At 42.4% G+C, this 26,987-nt stretch overlaps 1 protein-coding gene across 1 annotated transcript; it reads left to right on the top strand.

Annotated features, from left to right (window-relative positions):
* On the top strand, positions 1-25,528 carry DEPDC7 (DEP domain containing 7). The gene is made up of 9 exons (XM_027837666.1): positions 1-87; positions 11,098-11,491; positions 12,187-12,317; positions 13,161-13,350; positions 17,647-17,858; positions 22,472-22,614; positions 22,758-22,883; positions 22,971-23,049; positions 25,184-25,528. The coding sequence occupies exons 1-9, from the start codon at positions 15-17 to the stop codon at positions 25,396-25,398; spliced, it is 1,563 nt and encodes a 520-aa protein (XP_027693467.1). The 5' UTR covers positions 1-14; the 3' UTR covers positions 25,399-25,528.
* Positions 25,529-26,987: the final 1,459 nt, after the last annotated feature.

The following is a 26,987-nucleotide window of genomic DNA, read 5'->3' as shown; positions in this document are numbered from 1 at the left end:
CGCCGGGAGCGGCGATGTGCGCGGTGCGGGAGAAGGCGGCGGCACTGCACATCTCGGCGCTCTACAGCCCCGAGGACAAGCCCCCGGGTGAGTGCGGAGGGGCCGAGGGCCGGCCGCCGGACCGACCCACCGAGCGAGGGAGCGAGGCTGAGCGAGAGCGGGCTGCTGCCAGGGATCACTTACCGGCCGCCGCTGGCGGCGACGCTCGCTCCTCCGGCCGTTAGGTGCCGATCCGGCCGCCCGCCAGCCCGCGCGCTGGCCCTGGGCCGGCCGGCCGCCGCGCCGCGGGGGGTCCTAGCCTACCCGAGGCTCGCGCAGCCGCCGCTGCTTTGGGTTCTCGCTCTGCCCCCCGCCCCCACTCACGCTCCTTTCCTCCCCCCACTTCGGGCTCGCGCTTTTTGCTACTACCCCCCGCCCCCGCCCTGAGCTCGCGCTACTCTCCGCACTTCACCGCTCCTCTCCGCCCCTCTCCACCCCGAGCTCGCGCCGCCGCCTCCCCCGGCTGAGCTCGCGCTCTTTGCTCCTTCCCGGAGCTCGCGCTCCCTCGCTTTGATTCCCCGCCCCTACCCCCGCCCCGGGCTCGGCTCGTCGGGCAGCCCAGCGGAGTGGGACGACTTCGTTGTCGCGTCCCCGTGAAGGACTCCGGGCAGGGGAGAGGAGGCACTGATCCCCTCCTCTCCCCCGCGGCTTCACCTGAGCCTCCCCCACTCCCACAACCGCCGGGACCTCCCGGGGCGCCCCGCCGAACGACGCCCCCAGCTTCCCGGGACCCCCCTTTCTGGCCGCCCCCCAGCCCCTCTCCTGGGCGGGGGTGCAGTTGAGGAGCCCCCCCCCAACTGCGGGCGTCCTCCCTTCAGCACGTCGAACTATACCTTGATAACAATAGCGGGCTATTGATTGGACCCTGCGGTTTGCAAAGCGCTTTATTAGCTCCTTAGGCTGAAGAGGTTTTTACGTTTGTCTCTAAAGGGAATTGTGTTCCCACTGTCTCACAGGCAGTAAGCGCTTAATAAATGCTTGATTGATAGATGAGGAAACTGAAGTCCAAAAGCAGTGCTCTTTCTGCTGTGCCAAAAAGCCGCATTATTTGAAAAGCATTTTGTACTTAGCTCTACTTACCTTGAATCTGTTGGTATCTATGAGCACACAAATATACATACCCTTGTGCCCCACAATAGAAGGTAAGCTCTTGGAGGGCAGGGACTTTTTCTTTTTTGACATTATATGGTTGCTAAGTGCTTGTAGAACTGAATCAAATCGAAGATGCCAATAGTTACTGGCTGGCTGTTTGCCTTGGTCAAGTGACTTTGTATTTCCTTATTTTGGGGGGAAGAAAAAATAGTACTGAACTAGATGTTCTTGAACGAACTTTCTCCTGTCTTGTTCTAGCGAAAATAATGCCTACGATTCTGTTCAGCAGCGAATAAATTGAGATTCAGGTGCCTTAGTTGCAGAAATATGGTATTGACAAATAGTAATGAAATAAAATCACCACCTTCCTTTTGACCAGGTGACCCACTTTTTCTTTTCTCTCTCTGGCTTAGGTTAACCACATAACTGATCCCTATCCCTAAATAAGTCTCTCATTTGCAAAATGCCCATTAAGACTAGGCTTTCATGAGATTTGTTCCTTCTTATGGAAGTTGTGGCCCTACAGGTCCAACTCTGGGACTCTAGTTTGGTATTTGGCCTTTAATATCTGTTAAAACACTAACAGAGGCATTACAGAAAAAAAGAATGCTTTGTGAGTCTTGCTTTTCTAAGAAATGTCTTTAATAAGTCATTTCCCCTATATTTTAAGGGGATTCATCTGCTGTGAATGATAGAATTTTACTGAAACACTTCTGCGGCATCCTATGCCTTAAAACTTCTTGTTTGGAAAGCTGTAAGAAATTTTTGTGGTCATTCCCCTCCGATGGAGGGAGAGTGATGTGCTAACAATCTTAACTTGATCTGAAGGTCACTCCATTTACTGTGTGTAGTACAGTTTGGGGATGGTAGGTAAGAGAAAATGTGTTATTTGGGTGGGTTATTTTAGGCTTCCTCAGAAGTGCCTGAATGTTGAGTCTTCCCAAGACAGCATAGTTCCTGAAGACCAGGTGCAATGGGCAATGGGCCCATGCTCGGGACTGTGCGGTTGCGAGTGCTTTCTAGTACCTGGCTTGTGCTCTGCCACATGGGGCGATCATTGGCTTGTAGAGTGCATCACATTTCCACTATTTGGTGTGGAACAAAACTTCAGTCTATCACCTGAGCAAAGCAATGGGAGTTAGCATTGCTTGGTCTGTTGCCTTGGTTCACTGAGCAAGCGTCTCTTTGCCTGTTTCTTCACCCCTTTAGAAAGAAAAGAAAGACTAGTAGCCACTCTAGTCTAGGGCCACCTCGGGGCTTCTGCCTTGACTTCTCATCAACTTTTTGATCAGCACACTCAAGGAAATTTCTTGTTTTTTAGGTGAAACAAACCTCATTTTTTAAGGGGCCGAGAAATTATAATTTTAATTACATTTTATATATGTTTTAATATGATATAAAGTGTTAAATATACTCTATAAATTTGAATGTCCCTCATTTCCTTTGCTACTTATGTTTTCCGAATTCAGATTCATCTGATTGTGTGCCTGCGGATTTCTGCTTTTTTGGAGGGGAGGGGGCTGGAAGGACCTGTAAAAAATGCAGATCTTGGACTCATCTCTAAATGTAGGCAGAATCTCTGAGAAGGTGGCGTGTTACCTATTAGTGAAATAACTTCATTCCTTGAATTTGAACAGTTTCACTTTTCTCGGGAACCCAAAGGGCTTTCCATATGCTCTCATTTATTTCCCTGAGTAAGGTGAGTACCAGGGCTTGCCTTTGTTGTGATTTCTGTGTGACATGGACATTTTTAAATGGCAGTCCTTCCTAGCCACAAGTGCTCTTTTTTCTAATTTTTCTTTTAAAGCTATTGCATTTATATATAGTATCCCAGTCTTTATCACAAACACCCCCAAATACAATACACACCCCTTTGTTGGCAGAGGCAATTAATGAGTGACCAGCAAAGGCTTTCATCCTCTCATCCTAGTTAGTATTGGCAGTCTACAGGGTTTCTAGCTTTGTATGAGGTGGTGTATTTACAGTGCTGCCAGATTAGCCCTTTTACAAAGAGGGCCATTTTTTTTTTCATACCACATAGTTTGTGGTCTGTGGGATTGTGGTCTACGGAAAAGGAAAGCTTCAGGCTGGATTTGAGTCAGACTAGCTTGCGTTTCCCATTTTGGACAATGATTTTATGGCTTATGTTGAGGTTCTCTGTGAAGCTTTTATTTGATCTGATGCTTTTCTGAGCTTCAGGACAGAAGCAGCAACATGGAATTAGTAGGAAGAGCCCAGGATTTAGAGTCAGAAGACATGGGTTCAAAGTCTGGGCCCCGTTCCTTCTACCCTCTATGTCTTTGGACAAGACATTTCACTTCCCTGGGATTCAGTTTCCTTATCTAGAGTTTGTACTAGATAATATCCTATTTTTCTTCTAGCTATAAGCCCTAGGAAAGGGTAAACAGGAGAGAAGTATTTAGTTATAGTTAACTTTGACCCTTGGTTTTGGCCAAATTTATAATGCAGAGTTTTTTTAATGTGCTATATTATATATACTCATTAAAATGAGTACCTTTATTGTCTGAGGCCCCCAGTGTCCGTTTTGGTATAATAAGGTTTGGAACATAGCGGTAACGTTAATGCTTTGGTTAGACAGGTATGTTGTTATGACTCCGGTGTTACCAACGACAGTGCCCACTTCAGTCTCTCTGTCCCTGGCCCCTTGGGTAGAAGGAGATATGACTCTAGAAGGCCGGGGAGTCAAAGGGATTATGTGAGTGTCTGAATGGGGAGCTGCCATCTCTGTGTGACACAACCTGGGCAAGTTACTTAGCCCGTGGACCTCGGGTTTCTCATCTGTAGAATGAAGGGATTGGCCAGAAGTCTTCTTGGGTCCCTTTATGATCTAGTGATCTGGTAGGACCTGCTGGAGGGTGTCCTTTCTGGCCCAGTGCCTTCTGAGGAATTGAAAACAGGCACAGCACTACATGGAGAGTGGAGGGAGCTGGAAGTCCAATTTCTGCCCTTTATAAAGGGAGGTCTGGGGAGGAATTTAGTACTTCCCCTCTAGCCTCTTGGCTGAGGAGAGAGGAGGCCAAGGAAGGTGGTATGCGGGCTTGAGATTAGGAGTGTTGAGTTTATCCTGAGAGGGGCATCTTGTTTCCTGCAGTTGAAACCAGGGAGAACTGCAGGTGGAAAGGGGAGAATACAGAATACAAAATTATACAGAAACCTGTCTTCTGACATGGTTAAATCTTGACATGATTCCCATCTTGTGCTGTAGACATGCCTTACATTTCTTGGGAGTGGAATCCTCAAACCATAGAGAAAGTACATATCATGAGAGCAATACTGAATGTAAAACTTTTGAGTGGCATGTATTTAACATAACAATCGGAGTGGAATTTGAATTTTGATAGTAAATATTCTTATTTATGCCTTGTTTCTGGCCTCCTTTCAGTCTTGTTTGACGTGGGATACATCACAGTTACTAAGGTGCCTTTTAGCTGAATATGGGTTAATTTTTATTTGATATGAGATGATAAGAAGAAAGCTAAGTTAGTCTGTGGATGGGGTGTCAGTGCTCACCTGTTGATGTCAATGTTGAGAAAACAGGTTATCCTGGTGTGGTTTGGGCATCTCCATTGGCCAGATCCATTGTGCATTAGGTAGTAAAGTATCTGCAGGAACATGACCTGGTTTGGCTGTGTAGGTGGTAGTGCTTGAGGGGAAACATCTCAGAATGCATTTGTTAGGAATTATGGTCTAAGTGGGGAGAAGACCTGAAGAGACTGGACTGTGTTATTCCTGGAGGACTAAGGAAAAGCAGAGTTTTTCTTCACAAGTACATATCTTGCCCTAACCTGTTCCTTAATCTTATGTCCTTCTAGCTAGCTAGCTAGCTATCCCATAAAAAGTCCTGCCTTCTCACCTTTAAGGAACGAGTTGTGAGTAAGTGGGATTTATCCTTTACCTGTTCCATTGTACAGATTGGGCCATAATGCAGACCCTTCCCTTTTCCCCTCTGTTTTCTCACTGTCCTTAGATTGGTAACCCTGTGTGTGTACTCAGTTTCCTGGCCCAGCCCAGAGATCCCCAGAGAAGTGCTGCCAAAAATAAAGTGGTTTAAAAGCCTGAATTTTGGGGGAAGATTGCAGGAAGGAAGTGACTTGCCTGATGCCATACAGCCAGGTTTAGAGCCCAGTTTTTGGTTCTTTATTCTTTTTTTCCTCCATATCACAGTGCCTTCGTAATCCTGTCATACATGTCTGGTTGTTGAGTTGTTCTCCTAAAGTAAGTTAAATTATCTTAAATAAAGACTGCTTTGTGGTCTTTGTCCTCAAAGTGACAGTTACCATTTACGTTGCTTCCAAAGAGGTGTAACAGATGAATGATTCCTGCTACATTGATACCGTGGAGCCTACCATTTTCTTCATCTTCTTTATGGAGGACTTATAGGAGGACATGAATGACAAATTACAAAAATACGTAAGATAGGAAGCCATGGGTGGGTAGCAATCTATGCTATTGCACATATTGTCCTTGTTGCCAGTGAGGCAATTCCTCAAGTGCAGCCCTTTGACTGAATCCAAACTTCACAGAACAAATCCCCTTAATAAAAGAATTTGTTCTATAAAACTTGGACTCAGTCAAAAGGCCGCACTTAAGGACCTAGAGGGTCACATGTGACCTTGAGGCTGCAGGTTCCCCACTCCTGGATTAGAGCCATTGAAGCATTCTTCAGAATTCATACTGGAAGCTGCTAGACATAGTTTTTTGTTTGTTTTTTGTTTTGTTTTGTTTTTGCTAGACATGGTTATTCAGGTATTCATAACAAGTATTTATTTGGTATGGCTTTCAGCTTTTAAATGTGGTTTTGATTCTTGAAAACAATCTTCCTAATCATTTCAGGATGTAATGTTAGCCTTTGTTTGGGCTAAGGATTCTTAATAAGACAAGAAGATCACAAAAGAAAATAAAAAATAAAATAAAAAATTCCAATTAAAAAGTTTTTGCATTAGTAAAATCAGTACTCTTTGGATAAGAACAGAGACTATCAATTGGAGGAAAAAAGCTTGGCAACCTAGGTCTTAGATAAAGGCCTGATATGCAAGGGAATAATTTGCAATGTTTGACATATGGGGGATTAATACAAATACAGAAGACCAAGCACCATTCCTCAGTGGATAAGCGGTCAAAAGATATCGAACAAGCATTTCTAAAAAGGAATTACAAGCTATAACAAGCATATGAAACATTGCTATAAATCATTAATAAGAGAAATATGAATCAAAATAGCTCTTATTTTAGTAAAGTCTCATTAGTAAGTTAGTGAAGCTGACAAAAGATGGAAATAGTCAGTATTGGGAATTTTTGAGAAACAGCCACATTAGTACTCTGATGGAGCCATAGGCCAATCTGGAAAGTCATTTGGAATTATGCTTAACAGGGACTAGAAGGTTTTACCCAGAGATCCCAGAAGGCACCTGCCCTAAGAAGTCAAAAAGGCCCCACACCAACCAGAAGATTCACTGGGGGTAGGAGCTAGACCTGCTATTTCATGGATATGGGAATGTGCCTCTACTAGTGCATTTTTCTCTGCAGGACAGTCACTGTCATGCTTTTCTGTGGTAGCAAAGAACTAGAAACAAAGTAGGTGCCCACTGATTGGAGACAGGTTGCAAAAGTTGTGGCACATGCTTGTGCTGAAATGGTGTTGTGCTGTGAATAAAGAATATTATTCAGACAGGCATGGGAAAACTTTAGCTGAAGCAAAGAGAAGTCAGCAGAACCTGGAAAACAATGTGTGCCATAGCTTCAGCAGTGGGAGCAAATAACCAACCCAGACCCAGTGACCTGTCGTCCATTCTAATGATCAATCTGGAGGAAGTTCCCTTCCTTCTTTTTTTGGGGGGAGGGAAGAGGGCAGAGGTCAGCAACTATGGGCATAAAATAGTGAAGTGAATATGCTGTCAGACACAATTGATGGTCTTACTGAACTTTTTTTCCATTTCATTCTTTGGTTTAAAGGGATGGCCCCTGGGGTAGGGAGAAAAGGAGGATGTGATAGGAAAACAAAGGCATCAACAAGAATAAGGTTTTTTGAAATAAATAAATACAAAAAGTTAGTATTTTGTTGCTTGAAGTGTTCAAAATAATGTTAGTTTTGGATATTTGAGAAGTTTATAGGTAATGGGGGTGTGTGTGTGTGTGTGTGTGTGTGTGTGCGCGCGCGCACTTATTATACAGGGCCAGTAATTGTTTCTGGTAAAAACAGTGCAGTCACTAGCATCTCCATGATAGATTTGTCCTGAGTGAATGGTGAAATCGTTTACCATACCATCTATAGTGAATTGTATAACAAAATATAAGTTCCAGTGACCTACCTAAAACTTAACATTCTGTTTTATTAAGCTTCTGAAATGTCTGTAACATAAAACACATTAGATACAACAAGCATCAACTCCTTAGGCACAGAAAGAGCAGAGAGAATGGGCACAGAGGCAGCTAGACCCCTGGATGTAAAAGAAAAGCTTCCCAGAAGTCAGGCTGCTGCAGGGGATGGGGAGCTGGTGGAGCCCTCCTCCTGGGAGAACCTCAAGTAAAGGCTTGATGACCACCTGAGTATTGGATTCAAGAGTTTCAGTGGCAAAAAGTAACTTACCCAAATGGGTAACCAAAAGCTAAGAGAATTAACTCAGTGTGAGTGTGTGAGTGAGAAGGTATCCTAATGATTCTATTCCCTTCCATGTACTACCATAGAGACCCGTCCAGTCCAGCTAGCCTGGCCTTGTGGCTCTTTTTCATATACTTTCTGTCCACTCACACCATTACCATGGCCTGCCTTCCAGTCTGGAATTCATTCTGTTTCACCATGGCCTCTGAGCTCAAATGCCAGGACCTACATGCTATTCCTCCTGATTCTTTTCCCCTCGTCAAGTAAAATTATTTTGTATTTATTTTGAATACACTCAGATGTGTGATATTTCTCTCTCCTTAAGAATGTAATTTCCTTGAGGACAGGGATTGTTTCATTTTTTTGTCTCTGTTCCTCTGGCACCTAGCACTGGCCCTGGCCACTTAGTAGGTGATTGATTAATGTGGCTTGTTAAATGGTGGATTTCAGACATGCTTCTTGATTAGGCCCAGTTCCCTTGACTTCTTTCTAGCTAAAAGCCTTGCCTCTTACTTTTGCTTTCTTCTTATATAACACACACTTTCATCCCACCCAAAGAAATCCAGTAGCATGGGTAAATACAATTTATATTCAAAGAAAAATGGGAAACAGAACCTTGAAATAGTTCCCTTTGCCCTTACCCCCCCAAAAAAACCTTTCTAATATATTTCATTGAATATTTCTCAATTACACATAAAAAATTAACATTGATTTTTTAAATTTTGAATTCTAAATTCTTTCCCTCCCTTCCCTCTCTCCTCCTGGGGAAGGCAATTTGATAAAGATTATACATGTGAAGCCATGCAAAAATATTTCCATATTAGCCTTGTTGCAAAAACAAAAAAAAAAGACAAAAAATGCTTCAATTTACATTCAGACTCACACCATCAGTTCTTTCTCTGTAGGTAGAGAGCATTTTTCGTCATAAGTCCGAATTTTCTTGGATCATTGTATTACTGAGAATAGCTAAGTCATTCACAGCTGATCATCATACAATATTGCAGTTACTTTAAAGTGTGCTCTTGGTTCTGCTTACTTCACTTTGCATCAGTTCATATAAGTCTTCCAAGGTTTTTGTGAAGCCATCCTGCTCATTATTTCTCATAGCACAATAGTATTCCATTACGTTCATATACCACAACTTGTTCAGCCGTTCACCAGTTGATGGGAATCCTTTCGATTTCCGATTTCTTGCCACCACAAAAAGAGGTGCTATAAATATTTTTGTACACATAGGTCCATTTTGCTTTTCTATGATCTCTTTGGGATATAAACCTAGTAGTGGCATTGCTGGGTCAAAGGGTACGCACAGTTTTATAGCCCTTTGGTTATAGTTCCAAATTGTTCTACAGAATGGCTGGATCAGTTCACAACTCTACCAACAATGCATTAATATCCCAATCTTTTAAAAATCATATTGCTTCTGCCTACAGTTTTGCTTTAGCTCCTAAACTCAGAGTTGGCCAGGTCTGAGTTTCTTTGAGCTTATTCTGTGTCAAAGTCAAGAATCTAATCTCATTCAGTCCCACAGTAGTTTTCTCTGCTCCCTAGAGGCAGATGAGGTCTGGCTGACCTTTCTTTCTTGAGCTCCAGAGCAATATACTAAACTTCCTTCAGAACTGAGCCCCAAGCAGACAGCTCAAACCCAGTATGTCCAAAGCTGAGCCTCTACCACATCCCCCAGCCATCTCTTCCTTCTTATTGCCTTCTGTCTGTCAAGACAGAGTGCTTGCCCTCCAGTATTGGTCCTTTACCTCAGAATCAGAGTCACAAACATTTCCGAATTCTTTTCCTCTGTGCCACTCACAGATAATGAGGACATAGTCCTGGTCCACACTGCTTTTCCTGTCTGCCCATCTCCTAGACTCTGGTAGCGTCTCTCTGCTCCCTCTTGTGCAGCCACAGGACTGACCTCGAAGCACTGAGCCAGTCTTGTTCTTATGGTCATAGATAGTCAGTGGCTCCCTATTACTTACCAAGTCAAATCTAGACCCGTTTGCCTGGCATCGAAAATCTTCCACAGTCTGGAATCCTTGAAGTCCCCGTCCTCTACTCTGCTGTAGCCAAACTGGAGAATGCTGTGTCTCCTGCATGTGCACACCCGGCACTTTCCGGCCTCTGTCCTGTGCTAACTCAGTTCTATACCTGGTGTGCCTTCCCTTTCACCCCGTTTACCTATTTAATTCCTCCATGTTTATTAAAGGCTAACTCACATGCTACTCGTTGTATGCAGCCTTTCCTTATTTCTTCCCACTTCCAGCCTTCTCTCTCCAACCTTGATAGAGTGTTCTCCACAGTGGATAGAATGCTAGACTTAAAGCCAAGGTGATCTGAGTTCAAATCCTACTTCAGACACTTACTTGCTTTGTGGCCCAGGGCAAGTCTTGGGGACTCAGTTTCCTCATATATAAAACGAGGATGATGATAGCATCTACTTATGAAGCTGCTGTAAGGACAAACCAAGAGAGTGTTATAAAAATGTTAGTTATTATTATTGTTACTACTCTTATCCTAGCTAATATAATTAGGTCAGCTAAGTGGCACAGTGGATAGAGCACTGGGCCTGGAGTCGGGAAGACTCATCTTCCTTAGTTCATATCTGGCCTCAGACATTTACTACCTGTGTTCCCTGGGCAAGTCACTTAACCCTGTTTGCCTCAGAATGTCACCTGTAAAATGAGCTGGAGAAGGAAATGGCAAACCACTCCAGTATCATTGCCAAGGAAACCCCAGATGGGGTCATGAAGAATCAGATATGATTGAAATGCGGCTTTTTAACTGAGTCCAAGTTTTACAGAACAAATCTTTTTATTAAGGGATTTATTAAGAACAAGTGTTCTGTGAAGTTTGGATTCAGTCAGAGGGCTGCATTTGAGGACCTAGAAGGCCATATGTGGCCTTGAGGCTGCAGGTTCCCCACCTGATTAGTCTTAATACTTTTTTTTTTTTTTTTTGCTCGAGGCAATTAGGTTAAGTGTCTTGCCAAGGGTCACACAGCTAGTAAGTGTCAAGTGTCTGAGGTGAGATTTGAACTCAAGTCCTCCTGATTTCAGGGTCGGTGCTCTCTCTACTGTGCCACCTAGCTGCCCCCTTAATACTTTTTTTTTTTAAATCAGTGAATAAATTAAGACTCAGTGAGGGGACTTAGCTAGGGTCTCTCATCCTTTGGCAGGTCTCATGACCGTTCAGTGTTCTTCCCACAATTCTAAGTCTTCACCTTCCTTGTTGAAGACCAGGCTGAGAGCTGATCTGTCCTCACAGCCGGTCCTGAAAGGTGACTTTGCAGTTGTCATTGTTTGGTGGTTGTCTGCCCTGAACCTTAGTTGCTGTGTTCCTTTCACTGCCAGGTTTCAGTGTGGCACAGAAGCCTTTTGGGGCCACATATATTTGGAGCAGCATTATAAACACCCTTCAAACGGAAGTGGAAGTCAAGAAACGCAGGCACCACTTAAAACGGCACAATGACTGCTTTATTGGTTCAGATGCTGTGGACGTTGTCTTCTCTCATCTGATTCAGAATAAGTTTTTTGGAGATGTAGATATTCCTCGCGCCAAAGTTGTGAGAGTATGTCAAGCATTAATGGACTACAGAGTGTTTGAAGCCGTCCCCACCAAAGTCTTTGGAAGAGACAAACGGCCCGTGTTTGAAGACAGCAGCTGCAGCCTCTACAGGTTCACAGCCGGGCCTGACCAAGAGGACGGTCAGTCAGGGAAGGAGAACAGAGCGTGTGCGCCTTCCAGGTTGGTGGCCAGGGCCTCAGTCAGGTGGGGGGCGGTCGGACTTTATCTCTCTCTCTTTTAAAAAAAAAAAAAGGTAGTTGTCATTCTGCACCTTTTTATTACAAAATCTTGGGCCTGTGAGTGGTCTCTTAATACAAAGGACTCATTGAACTCTGTATTTAATAGTATAATATTTAAGGAAAAAAGTTTATGAAAAGTATTTTCAAATGAAATTATTTTTTATAAAATGTGTTTGGCTTTGGAAGGAGTTTAAGTTTTACTGGGTAAGTAAGGATGAGTGAAATAGGGAGTCTTAAATATTTTCAACTGCAAAACTACATGACAGTGACAAATATATTAGAAACTTTTTTCATTAGATTGCATTGTTTATCTTCTTTGCTTCAAAATCACCAGCTTGAGAACTGAGATGCCAAAAAAAGAACTTGAGAGGCGAATTAGGGCAGAGGCACATTTTCTCTGGGCTACTTAGAAAATGCAGCTTAGAAATTGGGTTAATGGGGTGTTTACTTTAAGCTCAGGGCCACTACCTGTTCTACCATTCTTGTACTAGAAGTTGACAGTTCGGTTCTCAAATGAAGAAAAACAAAAAAGACCAGTGAGCAGGATACAGTCATAGTGCAGCTTGTACAATTGTGGAAGATGGTTGTATTCAGTTTGTAAGCACTGATTTCTGAAATTAGATCTCTTGCTTTAAGATACGAGAAGACACCGTTAATTAATTCATCGGCTTTGAAATCAACAAGTTTAGAGGATCTGTGGGAAAATCTAAGTTTAAAGCCTGCTAACTCTCCTCATGTAAATATCTCCACAAATTTGTCTCCTCAAGGTAAGCTGAGATGATACATGCCGAGAAATAGAAAATGTCTTTAAATAGGATTAGAGTTATTTTTTCCTTATTAATGTCATCTGTTTGATATTTTCCTAGTCTTTTATGAGAAGTAGCTCAGAGGGAACATTGTGTTGAAGTTGTCTGTATTTTTCAGTTCTAATAGAAGTCTATTATCTCTTTAAAGCATAAATCAGTGAAGCCATTCTTGAAGAATACTGGCTGCTGTTATATTGGCTGGCAGAGAGTCAAAACTGAAGTCTATTTTGCACGTAACTTTGTTAATTATAACTTAATGACATCAGCTAATTATAACTTAAATGCATTCTCAAACGTAAAAATTTTCCTTTCCAATTCTAATAGGTGTAAGATCAACTAGAAATGCATATCACAAACCTATCCCAGTATTTAGATTCTCATTCTCTGACTTACTAGTTTACTTGTCTGTTAGTGGAATGCAGCATAATGACTTTTCCCCCCTCCAGCAGAGTTGTAGAAACCCTGAGTGGAATAATCTGCAGCCAGTAGTTCAGAGCTATTTTTTAGTTTCAATGAATCATTCTTTCTTTCAAAATCCTTATTAACATGAGTTATGTGACTTGATCTCTTATCTGACAGATTGGACAACTGGAATTCTTTACATTCTTTGTACAGTAGAAAGCAAAGTCTATTCTCCTACACGTTAAACAAACCATTAATTGTTCCCCTTCTTAGAAGAGAGCATTTTGTAAAGTTTATATATCTTTTAATGGCCACTACCTTATTGACTTAAGTCTGCCAAGGAAATACTATAGTAACCATTTGAATTAATAATCACTGGTTGTTGCTGCTTTCCCTGTGTAGTTGTTAATGAAGTATGGCGAGAAGAAACCATTGGGCGCTTGCTCCAGCTTATAGACCTCCCCCTCCTTGACTCCTTGCTTCAGCATCAAGAGATGGCACTCAAGGTTCCTCACCCTAAGGCACAGCCAGACTTGATCAACACCAGTAACTATTTGGACCGAGGGGTTCTCAAGGCCTATAGTGACTCGCAGTATGTATACATGTTGATAATTTTCAGAGTATTTTTAAGTCATCCATAGAATTCCAAGAAGTTAGAGCAGCTTACTATTCCTTTGCATAGTGACAGGTCATTGGGACATATCTGTAATTTGATTTCTTCTCATTTTGTCACCAACTTGCTTTGTGACTTCAGGTAACTAATACTCTGTTTCCCAGAGTTCTAACTTTATGATTTTTCTGTTCTACATATAGATAATTCCCTAATCAAGCAAAGAAAGTTGTTATCCTTGGCCATCCAACCTCATCTCTTACCCTAGGGGTCAGCCTGGCCTCTTCTTAGGCTCTGAGCAGCCTCAAACAACAGTGATACTCTGAAGGCAATGAACTTTGTTGGCCGAATTTTTAAATTATTTCTACAATTTTGGCTCAGTTTTACAAGGATTCTTAAAGTAAGACTTGAACTAAGATAGAGAACTTCATAAGTTCCTAACAAGTTTGACATTTTATACCAAGATTTAATTGAAAGTAAGTTCTTAGGTTTATAGCATTCAACAAACTTATTAAAGCACTTAAGATCAGCAACGCACATTGCTAGGTATACAAACATGAAGGTAGCCCTTGCCCTCAAAAAGCCTACTATGTTTTACTGGAACATCAGTCAATTTTTAACTTTTTTAGCCTAGTTGTAATCAACCCTTTGAGTACCACATGTCAATGAATTTATTAACAGTTGAATGGCAAGGGATAGTTGACCTTGGTCAACTAGGTTAATTCTAACTTTACACACCCTTTTGATTAATTGATTGTTAGTAAGTATGTATAATTGAAGTCTTAATCAGAGTAACTTTCTGTATCTTTTTTGGATATAGATTGTTAATGTATAATTTTGGAGTGATCTAGGGTGGTGTCAAATTCAAAGAAAGCCACAAATTAACATTATCTATAGTGTATTGTATTTTTATTTATTTCATTAAACATTTCCCAGTTATGTTTTAATCTGGTTCAAGCCCACTTATAAAGTTGTACCTTTTCACCTAGTTTGACAGACACCTCCAAAGATCAATCCTTTCATTTTATAGATGGTACAATTGAGGCCCTAAAGTTATGTGACTTTTCTAGGAGTCAACACATTTACACTGAAATCAGGAAATATTTATTAAGTGTTTACTGTGTTCATGGCCCTGTTCTAGGCTCTGGGGAGATAGAGACAAAAATGAAAATCGGTCAGTGCCTTTTAGGATCTTGAATTCTACAGAGATTACGAACTGAATGAATATCAGAACCCAGATTTCTTCACTCGTGGTCCTTTTTCTCCTACTGAATTTAACAAAGAAAATACTCAAATGTACAAAAATCTTATTTTACCTTTCCTGCTGGTGTTTTAAAAAAATTTTACTTTCTATTTCTGTCTGAAGTTAACATTTATTAATATTAATTTGAAATTAGCTTTAAAAAAAAAAAAAGCTTTACCTAGATTGCCTCTCCTAGCAAAAATGAGAGACCATGAATTGTACCATAAGCTCTAGAAAGAAGCAGCCTGACACCATGGAAAGAATACTGGGCTTGCATTCAGAGTCAGGAAAATCTAGTCATAGCTCTAGACTTTGTCGTTACTGTGTATAACCTTGGGTATTTTACCTCACCTCTTTGGGCCTCGGTTTCCTCATCTATAAAATGAGAAAGTCGGCTTATGACTTGTGAAGTCCTTTCCAGTTGCAGAATGTTGGGAATTTTCTTTGTGTTGCCATCTGTTAGCATAGAGATGGCAACACACATCACCGGAAGAGTACTGATTTTTTTTTTTAAATGGGTTTGGGCTTTAGGGAGTAAGCTGGCATTGTTAAATCATTGCACAATTTCCCAAATTCTTTCTCGCCTGCTCTTTTTCTCCTTTTGATTTGGGCACAATTCATTATCCACCTGCAACGTCTTTCTGAAATGGATGTACTGGTAGACCAGCTTAACCATCTCTCCATCTCTCCATCCTGGCTCGACCGTAAGCATTCTCCATCCACTTATTTTTTCTGTGTGGATGATTTAGAGCAGTGGTTGTTAAAAACCTGACTTGGGTTCCAGGGCCTGAAGAAATCAGTATGATGTCATTCACTGGACCCTTAAGAGAAACTCTCTTGAAGAGAATCCTTCCGTTTGAGTCCAGACATTTTCCTTGACGCTGGCCCACACCTTTGTTGAGCATCTGGGTCTTGTTTTGCTTTGTATCGGTATTGCCTTGCTTGGTATTAATATTGAGGGGATCATTCAGTATAGTAACTGCTTAACAAATGTTTGTGTTATTTTTTCATAGCCAAAAACCACAGTGGTATTTCAAGTCTTTTGTCCTTTTCAATGAGTTGTATGCCCAATAGGATCTCAGGTTTAGAGCTGGAAAGGACCCATCTCGCCTAATCCCCTCTTGTGGTAGACCAGGAAGTGGAGTGTCCCTGTGTCTTCTGTAGAGTGTTGAGAAGACCCCCTGTTCCTGTCTTCTTCATCAGGATATGCCTGAGTTCTTGATGTCTGGGGTATTCTTTAAGTTCTTAGCGAATTGTTAATGTAGGCATGTGGTTGTCATTTATTGGCATCTTCTTGATTTCCTATTTGGATGAATACTGGCCATGATTTTCTCCCAGCAGCTTCTCAGTGCCCCCCACAGTTGTCCCCCTGCAGTGTGGATCTGCTCTGCCTCCAGTCAGGGGGATCCTGTGGGCTTCCTTTCTCTTTCTTGAAGTTTCTGTTTCCTCAGGCTGCTCCTCCAGCTATGGTTGGCCCATTGTTGTGGATGAAGGGACGTTTGTTATGGAGATATTGACAGAGCTTCCTTATTTTTATCAGTGTTTTGCCCTCATTATGTTTGTAAATGCTTATGGTCTCCTCGGGTTTAGCCAGACCTCCAGTCGACTTTCCTGCAGACTTGCTTCATTCCGCCATGGCCTCCTTTTCTCATCTCCCACCATCGTCTTCTGTAAATTCTTCTGACAGGTTAAGTTGCTGACTTCGTGCCGTACGCTGCTGCCCCATCTGCTTAGCTCAGGCAGTTCTTGGACTTGGTCCTCATCCTCATGGTAAACCTTATTTCAACTTGCATAGAAGGGTTCAATGATAGTCTTTCTCAATATCTTTTTTAAAATTTTTTTTCCCCATTTGAGGGGAAAGGGCCATGACTAGCTAGTTTAAGCCAGATTACAACTGTTTAAACTACATGCCCTTCCCCTTTTAATTTGGTGGGTTTTAATCTTTGCTCTAGCCAGTTGAAGAAGTTTGACTGTCCATCAACAGTGAGGTCAGAAATGACTCCCACATTGCTAATCAGTTGTTTTCTGTCAAGATATAGGCAATTTCCACTCTCCCTGATGTCTAGAGCTTTCTTACTCTCTTCTTGAATAAAATATTCATAATATAAAACCAACATTTTTGATCATCTTCCCTTATATTTACCTTTTACGTTGATCTCACCGTCTAAAACTATATCAGTTTAATTTGGGAAGCCTTACAAAGTTTTTCATAGGTTCATTCTTCATAGTTCATTCATTTTCTCCTTTGTTTTTTATGACAGATGAAGTTAGTACCTAAGCTACATTTATCTTTATTGTAGATTTTTGTTGCTTGTTTCCATAAGTACTTCAAAGCAAAATGACCAAGTGTCCTATAGAATGCTTGTTGCTGTTTGAAAGGTGATAAAGCCGTCTCTTTGTGTGCCTTACCAAGAACCTGTGAACTTCCTTCCACTGAGTTCCCTCTTCTTTATTTTCTGACTTCAGTCATAGTAAGACTATCCATAGTAGTAGGATCCGCTCCTTCTGTAGGATGTTGACTTAGAGATCTCCCGCTTGAGGACCAGCGATGAGAAGGGAAGAATGGTGCAGCCTTTGGCATCCTTTGTGGGCTTTTTAGCCTCTCTGCTGCCATCCTTGCAGAAGCTGAAGATGGTTGCAGCAAGTTGAAATAAGGTTTGCCATGAGTAAGAGGACCAAGTCCAAGAACTGCCTGGGCTAAGCAGATGGGGCAGCAGCGTACGGCACGAAGTCAGCAACTAAACCCGTCAGAAAAATTTACAGAAGAGGATGGTGGGAGATGAGAAAAGGAGGCCATAGCAGAATGATCCAAGGCCCCTTTGCACTTTTCTTTGACTGTCTGGCAATGCACTGACCAAGGATTTATCGCTCAGTGGCATGCCAGACGCCCATCCTTCCAGCAAGAGCCTGAGCCCGGCCCGGCATAGCATCCCCGCCTGCATAGCATCCCCGCCACGAGGAGGTCTCAGGAGGAGAAAACTCTGGTGTGCTTGCTTACTTGGTCTTGTAGTTTTTAACACTATCTGCTTTTCTAGGGATGATGAATGGCTCTCTGCTGCAACTGACTGCTTAGAATACCTTCCAGACCAGATGGTGGTGGAGCTCAGCAGAAACTTTCCTGAGCTACCAGACAAAGGAGATGTGTGGAAAGCACTCTTGTTTGATACCATTAGTAAACACTACAGCAATAGGGAACCTTTGCTAAATCACTTATTTGAAATTCACACGGGGATTGCGGAACTCCTAGGTAAGCAAAAACTCGATAGTCCTTGTGTTTTAGTCTTTTACAGGAGAGAAAAATGGATTTTCTGACATGATAGAGAAATCAACCTATGGAACTGCCCATTAACATTCCTACATTTTAATAACAAACAACTCCTATAAATTTGGGTTACTGAATTAGGGGAGATTCAAAATAAGCTAGATATTGAACACACATTTGATATGGCAAAGCTAGCTTATTCTACAGCTATAACTACAAATCATAGTTAGTAGTGGCTGGCTAGATCTCTTCTCTGGGTACCATTCATTCTATATTTTTGAACGTACAACATAAGTTGGTATTGCGTTCTTACAGATAATGGATTTATAAAATGTGTTTGAGTAGAGAAAGAGTGTTAGACGGAAATCAAGAGACCCATGTTGGACTCTTGACTGTTACTCTGTGACATGGGATAAGTCATTTGATGTTTGTAAGCCTCAGATTCCTCATCTGTAAAAGGGGAAGAATAATATCTCAACAGGATTGTTATAGTACTTTTATATTAAAAAAAAACTCTTATAGTACTTTTGTAAAACTGCAAAAATAGTACTGTATGAATGTGAGCAATTATTTATGTGGCACATGATATTTTAAATTACTTTATTCTAAAGGTAGTAAGCCCCCCCCCAGAAAGACCCAACCCAAACATTTAAATAAAAACATAAAGATGATAAGCTCCAAATTATCTATAGGTCATTTTCAAAGGTATATATTTAATAACCAACAAAATTCCGTTTGCTTTTGTGTTTTGCAGCTGATCTTTTTCTTTTAGAATGTTGTTGCCAGTGTTTTTATGTAATTGGTACAGGGTGTTTAAAAGTTGTCGGTCACATTAGGCCGAGCTTGGGTGACGTAACACTCACCATCTGGCTTTCTGTCCTTGAGTGCTGCCGGATGGAGTAATCTCAACTAAACTCTCTCTTCAGCCAGGAAGTCCTTTTACTCTTCCCAGATTAATTCTGTGTCACTTCCCACCTTGTCTCCTCAAGCCTCCCATACCACCCTTCCCTCCACCCTGAGCTGCCGGAAAAAAAGGCCATTCACTGTGAGCCCCCTCCTCTCCCCTTTGCTGTCTTAGCCCTGATTCTCCTTTAGTGCAATCTCTCACAAGGAGGCCCTTCTCCTCACCAAAGCTAGCAACCCCTAGATCCCATTGCCTCCTGCCTCCTCCAGCCCCCAACCTTCAGTCTCTCCCTTCTTACTAGTTCCTTCCCTCAAACACACCCAGCCTCACTTGCCCTTAAAAGATCCTCCTATGATTCTGCCATTTCCCTTGAGCTCTCATCCTATAGCTGTCGTCCTTTTCACAGTGGAACTCAGAAAAAACGGCCCAGTTTTGTCTCCTCTTGCTGTTCCGCCCTCCTGTCCTTATCCCTCTCCCCAGCGGTCTCCTCACCCCCTTGACCTCTCTGTAACCTTTGGCACTGTCTGTCACTACCTTTAGGCTTTTCTGGTTCTCCCACTCCCAAGCTTCACTCTGACCTCACCAACTCCCTCCTGAACTTAAAAACATATATTGTTTTATGTAAACACAGACCCTGCAGCAGAACACAAAAAGAAGGTTCTATGTGAAACCTACATCTTAATTTCATGCAGCTTCTTAAAAGTATACGAGGAACTCTGCATGTTCCTGTCAAACTTGTCCTGCTTATTCATGTGCTCTTCTGTGCATTTTTAAAAATGGTACAATGGCCTTTTGGCATCGTTACTACTAACCCCTTCTCTCTTGGCCACTCCCTTCAATTAAAAATGTAGGAAAGGGAAAAAAAATTAAAAAAAAACAACCAAACCTGTTAACAGATAAGCCAGGTGAATCCACGCCATAGCGGCCATAGCCAAAATCTGGACCTCTGTGCTCTTAGACGTTTCTGACTGGACATCCCGGAGGCATCTCCAACCCTACATGCCCCAAACAGAACAGAACCCGTTCTCATCCCACCCTGTCCACCTTTCCCTACAGAGGTCTTTCTTTCTGCTGAGGCACCACAGTCCTCCACTTGCCCTGAGACTCATCCTCGACTCATCTCTGGCCAGGCAGTTGCCAAGTGTGGGTGCTTCTATCTCAAGATCACCTGTCCCCTCACAAAACAACCATCCTAGCCCAGGGCTCTTCCCTGCCCCAGGACATCTTAGACACAGCTGCCAAAGGGATTTTTGTAAGCACGGGCCCAGCCATCTCATTCCCTACTCTGGCCTACCTTTGTAGCCTTATTAGACATCACTCCTCTTCCTACATGCCCTGGTCCAGTCAGACTGGCGCCTGGCTAACCTTCTCTGTACAACCCTCACCTCCCATCTCTGTACCTTTGCACCAGATCGCCTTCCCATTTGGATGGCACGCCCTTCCTTCTCCCTCCTAAAACCCCTAAGTTCTTTCCAAATTCATTTCAAGTTCCACCTTCTTTGAAAAGCTTTTCCTAATTCTACCCCCTGCACCCCAAGGCTGCTAGTGCTTTTCTTTAAAAAATTATTTTAGGTTTATTTCATATGTGTTTTAATATATAAATGCCATATCTCCTGATAGAATATAAGGTCTGAATAAAGCCAGGAAATTATTTCACTTTTGTCATATGCTCAGTGCCTATCACCTGGTACATAGTAGGTGCTTAATAAATGATTGTTGATTGATTAAATGACAGTTTCAGTGATTTAAAGGTTTTCTTTTTTCTTTTTGAGAGAGAAATATCTAGCATGTTAAAATTCCCAATCACAGCAAATGCTTTTAAAAACCTGATATAAGCTAAATAAATGTAACTTTAGTAGTGGTTTTTCCCTGATACAAATCATCATTCCTCAAACTTTACCCTAATTATACATATACATGCTTTCCCTTTGCATCACTTGCTCTCAGAATATAGACATAGTTTTCTGCAACAATTATTTTCCAAAAGAATACATAACAAAATAATTATCTTTATACTGGGTATAGCTCAGGTGGACTGTCATTGTGTTATTGAAGCCAAAATTACAGGATCAGCCCCTACTTGGTCACATGACCACAGATGCTACCACCAAAATGAATTGCAAATTGCAACCATGGGGTAATTGGAAGGAGGAACTATTACAAATCTGTCATTTCTTGGAAAAATAAAACATATCCTTTACTGATAGTAAATTAATAGCCTTCTCTTCATATATTAAGTATCTTCTGGTAGGCTAGGAAAAAAAGTGTATAGATTCAGATTTTAAGTAAGTATGGTAAAATACTTCCTTTTAAATTTCATTTGGATTAACTGGGAAAAAATTGATTAATCAGGCTATTCAAAGGGGGGAGTCCATTGCCAGATCCACAGACTCACTCTACTTTTAAGTTTTTATTTTTTCATGGGAGTTGGTATGAGGAGCCACAATTCTGTTGTCCTCAGCCCACAGATACTTTCTCGTGGTGACTCACTGGACTTACCCTTTTATCTCAGAGTTTCTTTAAGCTGATTGGGAAGAGGCTGTAGAGAAAAGATGGATGTGAAACCTGTGGGTTCGCAGGTCAGCCTAGCTTTGTGCCCATGGAAGGCTCACTGGGAACTCAGGCCCAGAGCAGGAATTTACTTTAGGCTGCATCTCCCAACCAGCCTCCACACCAAAAGAGCCCAGTTCCTCAGCATGACCAGCTGAGAGCACATGGAGGACTTCCTCAGCCTATCCTCTGAGGAGGAGGAGGAGGCTGAGAACACCAGTGCTTGGGCACCAGTGAGCATTCTGTGAATGCTTGCTGAATCAAGGCAGAAAGGGTTGTGATCCCAGTTAAAGATTTTAGATTGCACGTGCCTTGGACCTTTGCCATTCCATCTTGGTGATCTTTTTTACTTTTGTTAGAAAAAAAAATTGTATACGTACACACACACACACACACACACACACACACACACACACAGCTAAGAAGTTAGATAAGTGTCAGAGTGTCAAGTATAGCATGTGGTAAAACTTAGCTTCAGTTTACTACTTCGAAGATTCAGAACTGCTTTGCTTTGATAGAGAGGCAGCATGAGGGAGGGGACCAGGCCGCTTGAGCATCAGTCGCTGTGAGGCTGTGAAACTTGTTAGTAGGACAATCGTTTCACCTGTTTGAGCCAGTTTGGTGTGGACGGTGGAAGGAGCCCTGGTTCTAGAGTCGAATGAGGGTACTGACGATAAATAATAACAGCCTCCCTTACGTGGTGATTACTCTGTGCCAGGCACTGTGCTTGGTTCTTCACAGCACCCCTGGGGGGCAGGGGCTCTTATCATCCCATTTTACAGATAGCACCTAGGTTCCAAGCAGACTCTGGTGTTCACTACTCACATGCCCTCGAACAAGCGCCTAAACTTCTCCGAGTGTCACTTTCCTCATCTGGAAAACGAGGCTGTTGGACTGGATAGTCTCAGGGGTCCCTTGTGCAGAGCTTTGTTTGATACTCCTCCGGACACTCGTGTGAGAGGGGACACCATTGATCGTGACTCCTGGAGAGAGCGGTTGTGAAAACAGACCTTTGTACTCCGTAAAGGAACTTCTTGTTGTTGTTTTTGAAGGCATGGCTCTTTGTGGGTGAACTTAGTGGTTTCATTGGCTTTCTTTTCACCTTTCTGTGGTTACTAAAACTCATCTTCTCTCTTGGCTAAAGTGAATGGGAAAACAGACAGAGCATTGGAAGCCACGCAGCTCTGCCTGAAGCTGTTGGATTCCAGCAGGAGAGAGGAGTTTAGAAGACTGTTGTACTTGATGGCCATTGCAGCACGTCCTTCTGAATTTAAGTTACAGAAAGAGGTAAGCCTTGGCCTGTCGGTGCTTTAGCGCCTGGGCCTCCACCTTCTTCCCCAAGTGCTAGAAAGGCAGCTCCTACAGTGGGCATGCATGCAGTACCCTGAGGCACTGATCCTGTTCTCTCTGTGGGCTTTGGCTTTTTGTAGAGCGAGAATCGGATGGTCGTGAAGAGGGTGTTTTCTAAAGCAATTGTAAACAACAAAAATTTATCCAAAGGCAAAACGGACCTTTTGGTGCTGTTTTTAGTGGATCATCAAAAAGATGTTTTTAAGGTAAGCGCTGAAAGTGGCTGAGCGGAGCTGAGCCGTGGGAGAGAGTTGAGCTGAGTGGCCTGAATGCTGTCCATTCTGTCTCTTAAGATCCCAGGAACGCTACACAAGATTGTCAGTGACAGACTCATGGCCATACAGAGAGGAGGAGATCCAGGTAGAGACGCAGGTAATTGTGGGTGACTCTCTGTGGGGCATCAGACGCCCAGACACTCCGCCAAAACCAGTGTGAATTTAGAAGTGACTGCTTCGGGGAGGTAGGCTTTTACCGAATTGTGGGTTCAGATGTTTAATCAGTCCACATTCATTAAGCCTCTTTTATGTGCCAGGCACTGTGCAAAGCACTGTGGGCATAAAGAGAGGCAGAAGAGAGTCCCTCCCCCAGGAGGTCACAGTCTAATGGGGGAGAGAGTGTGCGGATAAATGTGTCCAAACACAAGCTGCGTACAAGAATAAAAAGGAAATAATTAACAGAGAGAAGGACCTGGAATTTGGAGGGTTTGGGGAGGGTTTTCTGATGGAGATATTTTAGTTGGGACTTAAAGGAAGCCAGGGAGATCAGTAGTCGGAGCAGAGGAGGGGAGCATTCCAGGGATGGGGCGACAGCCAGCCAGAGGAAATAGCCAGAGCCAAGAGTTGGTCTTGTTGATGGAACAGTCAGGAGGCCAGTGTCACTGGAGTGAAGACGTTGAGCTGGTGAGTAAGGTATAAGAAGACGGGAAAGGTAGGAGGGGGCTAGGGATGAAGGGCAAGAATGACAGACTGGGGCATTTTGTGTTTGCTCGTGGAGGTAGTAGGAGCCACTGAAGTTTGACTAAGGGGATGATGTGGTCAGACTTGCTTTAGAAAGATCACTTTGGTGGCTGAATGGGGCGTAGGTTGGAGTGGAGAGATGAGGCAGGGCGGCTATTGCAATAGTCTAGGTATGAGGTGATGAGGGTCTGCACCAGGATGGGGGCAGGGCCAGAGGAGACAAGGGGATGTATTCAAGAGATGTTACAGAGGTGAAATGGACAGGCCTTGGCAACAGCTTGGATATTTCAGAGGAGTCCAGGATGACACCTAGTTTGTGAGCCTAAGGGACCTGGAGGACAGTTTTCTCTCTGCAGTAATGGCAGTGGTGCTTAGGGGGAAAGGTAATGAGTTCTGCTTCAGACCTACTGAGTTTAAGATGTCTACTGGAAATCCAATTTGAGATGTCTGAAAGGCAGTTGGAAATGCAGGATTGGAGGTCAGCAGAGAAATTGGGTCAAGATGGTAGAGTTTGAGAGTCAACAGTGTAGATGGTAATTAAATACATAAGAGCTGATGAGATCACCATAGGAAGTAGTACAGAGGGAGATGAGAAGTGGGCCCAGGACAGAAGGGTTCTGTGGAATGGCAGGTGCTGTGGGACACCTGGGACTATAGGGAGTTGTGTGGAGGATCCTCTGGATGAGGTTCCAGCCAAGGAGAGGGAAGAGAACCAAGAGAAGGAGGGTCCCAAAGGCCTACACAGAAAAGATGGTATCAGAGACCGCTGAGAGGTCAAGGAGGAGGATTGAGAAAAGCCCATTGGCTTTTAGAGATCATTGGTAACAGTTGGCCATTTAGGTGGAATGATAAGATTGGCAGCCAGATTGTTAAGGGTTAAGAAGAGAGTGAGAGAAGAGAAAGTGGGGGCACCTGTTTTAGATGGTCTTTTTAAGGAGTGTAGCCACAAAAGCCCTAAGACAAATGGAATGATAGTGGGGAGGGAAGGATCAAGTGAAGGTATTTTTTAGGATGAGGGAGACATGGGCATGTTTGTAGGGAATCAGTCAGTAGACAGGGAGAAATTGAAAATAAGTGAAAGAGTTGGGAGGACAGGAGCAGTCTGTTGGAGGAGATGGGATGGCTTGAGTAGGTAGATGGAGCCTCACCAAGGGGAACAAGGGTGAAGGAGGAGATGGTGGTAAAAAGCACTTGACTGATCGGGGATGAGGAAAAGGGGAGAAGAGGGAGCTCATGGTGGCCGACCTCAGTTTTGTCTGTTGGATATGAGGGGAGGTTCTCACCTGGAGGTGGGGAGCCAGAACCATGGGTGGTTTGAGGGCTGAAAAGGTTGGAAGGGCCTAGCCCCAAAAAGAGAAGCAGCTCAGCCAGAGTTAGTAAATCAGGGTACAAGTTTAGGATTTGACCTTGTGATGACTGAAGGCTTGATTTGTTTTTAATGAGATGGGAAAAGTTTATACATTGTTTTATGAAATATTGCCTGAATGGCATATTTCTATAGTTTAAAAAAAAAGCTGAACTTTACTGAAAATTTCTCCCTTTTGTTTAAGGCTATGTTTTCTGCCAGAGACATGACCAAAGTGAGTATTACAGCCTTGCCCAGAAAGCCACTAAGGAAGAGCTTTTGTCTTTGCTAAAAACGATTGATGAGGACTCAAAATTATCTGCCAAAGAAAAGAAGAAATTGCTGGGTCAGTTTTATGAGAGTCACCCAAACATCTTTATTGAGTATTTTGGAGATCGGGTTTCAAATATTTTTATATAATTTGTGTATGTGAGAGTGATTGTGTGTATCTGAAAATAAAATGTATAATCTATATTGTGAGTTTTGAAATATTGCTTTTTTAAAGATATGAAACTGTGATAAATAAAATATTTGCTTCTATATATATATACCTTTTGTGTGTCTGAAAATTAACATGAAGTCATAAGCCGGATGTTTTTTAAATTTATTTATTTTTAGTTTTCAACATTCACTTTTTTATTAATTTGTTTCTAGTTTTCAACATTCACTTCCATAAGATTTTGAGTTTTGAATTTTATCCCCTTGCCTACCCTCCCCCTTCCCCAAGACAGCATGTAATCTGATATAGGCTGTCCATATATATTCATATTCAACATTTTCACATTAGTCATGTTGTAAAGAATTAGAACCAAGGGGAGGAACCACTGGAAGGAAGGGACAAAACAAAACAATAAAAAAAGAGTAAACAGTGTGCTTCCATCCGCATTCAGACTGTGTAGCTCTTTCTCCAGATGTGGATGGCATTTTCCATCATGAGTCTTTTGGAGTTGGCTTAGATCATTGCATTGCTGAGAAGAGCTGAGTCTATCAAAGCTAACCATGGCACAATGTTGCTATTACTATGTACAATGTTCTGGTTCTGCTCACTTCACTCAGCATCAGTTCATGTAAGTCTTTGCAGGATTTTCTGAAATCAAGCAGAATGTTTTTGGCCATGGGGAGTAAGTGAGAGTGACCTATACAAAACAGGGAATCTAGGAGGGAAAGGAGGGGTTCTCTTTGGGATGTGCCTATGGGACATCCAGGCAAAGAAGGGTAGCCGACATAGAGCATCAGAGCTGGAAGGTGCTTCAGACATCATCCAGTATGATCCCCTTCATTGACAAATGAGAGATGACTTTGGGCAAATTATTTCCCAGAGTCGGGACTCAAAGCCAAGTTTCTTTATCCCTCCAGCCCTTTTCCTACACTAGTAAGAGTTCTACCCATTTTTAACTTGCTGCTCATGCGCTTAGGAAATTGTGGACCTGGACCTTGGACTAGAACAGGTCTTCTGACTGTTCACTTCCTGTTCAAGCTCAGTTCAATCAAGTGCAGTTCTTGTCCACACTCCGAGCTGTAAAGTTTCTCTTTCTAAGAAACCTAAACCAGAGGCAAGTGTGAAAATGAAACATGCTAACAGGACTTTTTAAAAATTCGCTTTGATTTTTTTTTTCAAAGAGGTTGTTAGAAAAATACTCATATCTCAGCATTATGAAGATGGAATGCTCAAAATTGCCAGTCTTGGCACAGTCTTAAGATTACAATTTTATTATAAATATATTAACTAAAAATCTGGTAACATTCCAGAAAAACACATCAAAAAGTGACAAATTGTTGTAAAATGTCAACTTTAAATTTTTTTAAAGCAAGGCTTTTCTTTATGAAATAAAAATTAAAAAGGAAGTGAAATTAAGAAGGGAAAACATACATCATGGCAACATCATTTTCTTCCTCTCTAGTTATGACACATCGCACACATCTCCTTTGATTTTGATTATGCCACCGGTAGAATTAGCTTCTTTTTATAGACACAGGAACAGCCTGGTGGCCTCAAGGACCTTTGTGTC

Source organism: Vombatus ursinus, unplaced genomic scaffold (assembly GCF_900497805.2).
Source record: "Vombatus ursinus unplaced genomic scaffold, bare-nosed wombat genome assembly UNPS02014822.1, whole genome shotgun sequence".
Taxonomy (NCBI): domain Eukaryota; kingdom Metazoa; phylum Chordata; class Mammalia; order Diprotodontia; family Vombatidae; genus Vombatus; species Vombatus ursinus.
The sequence above is the reverse complement of the archived record's forward strand: the minus strand, read 5'-3'. Positions and strand labels throughout refer to the sequence as shown.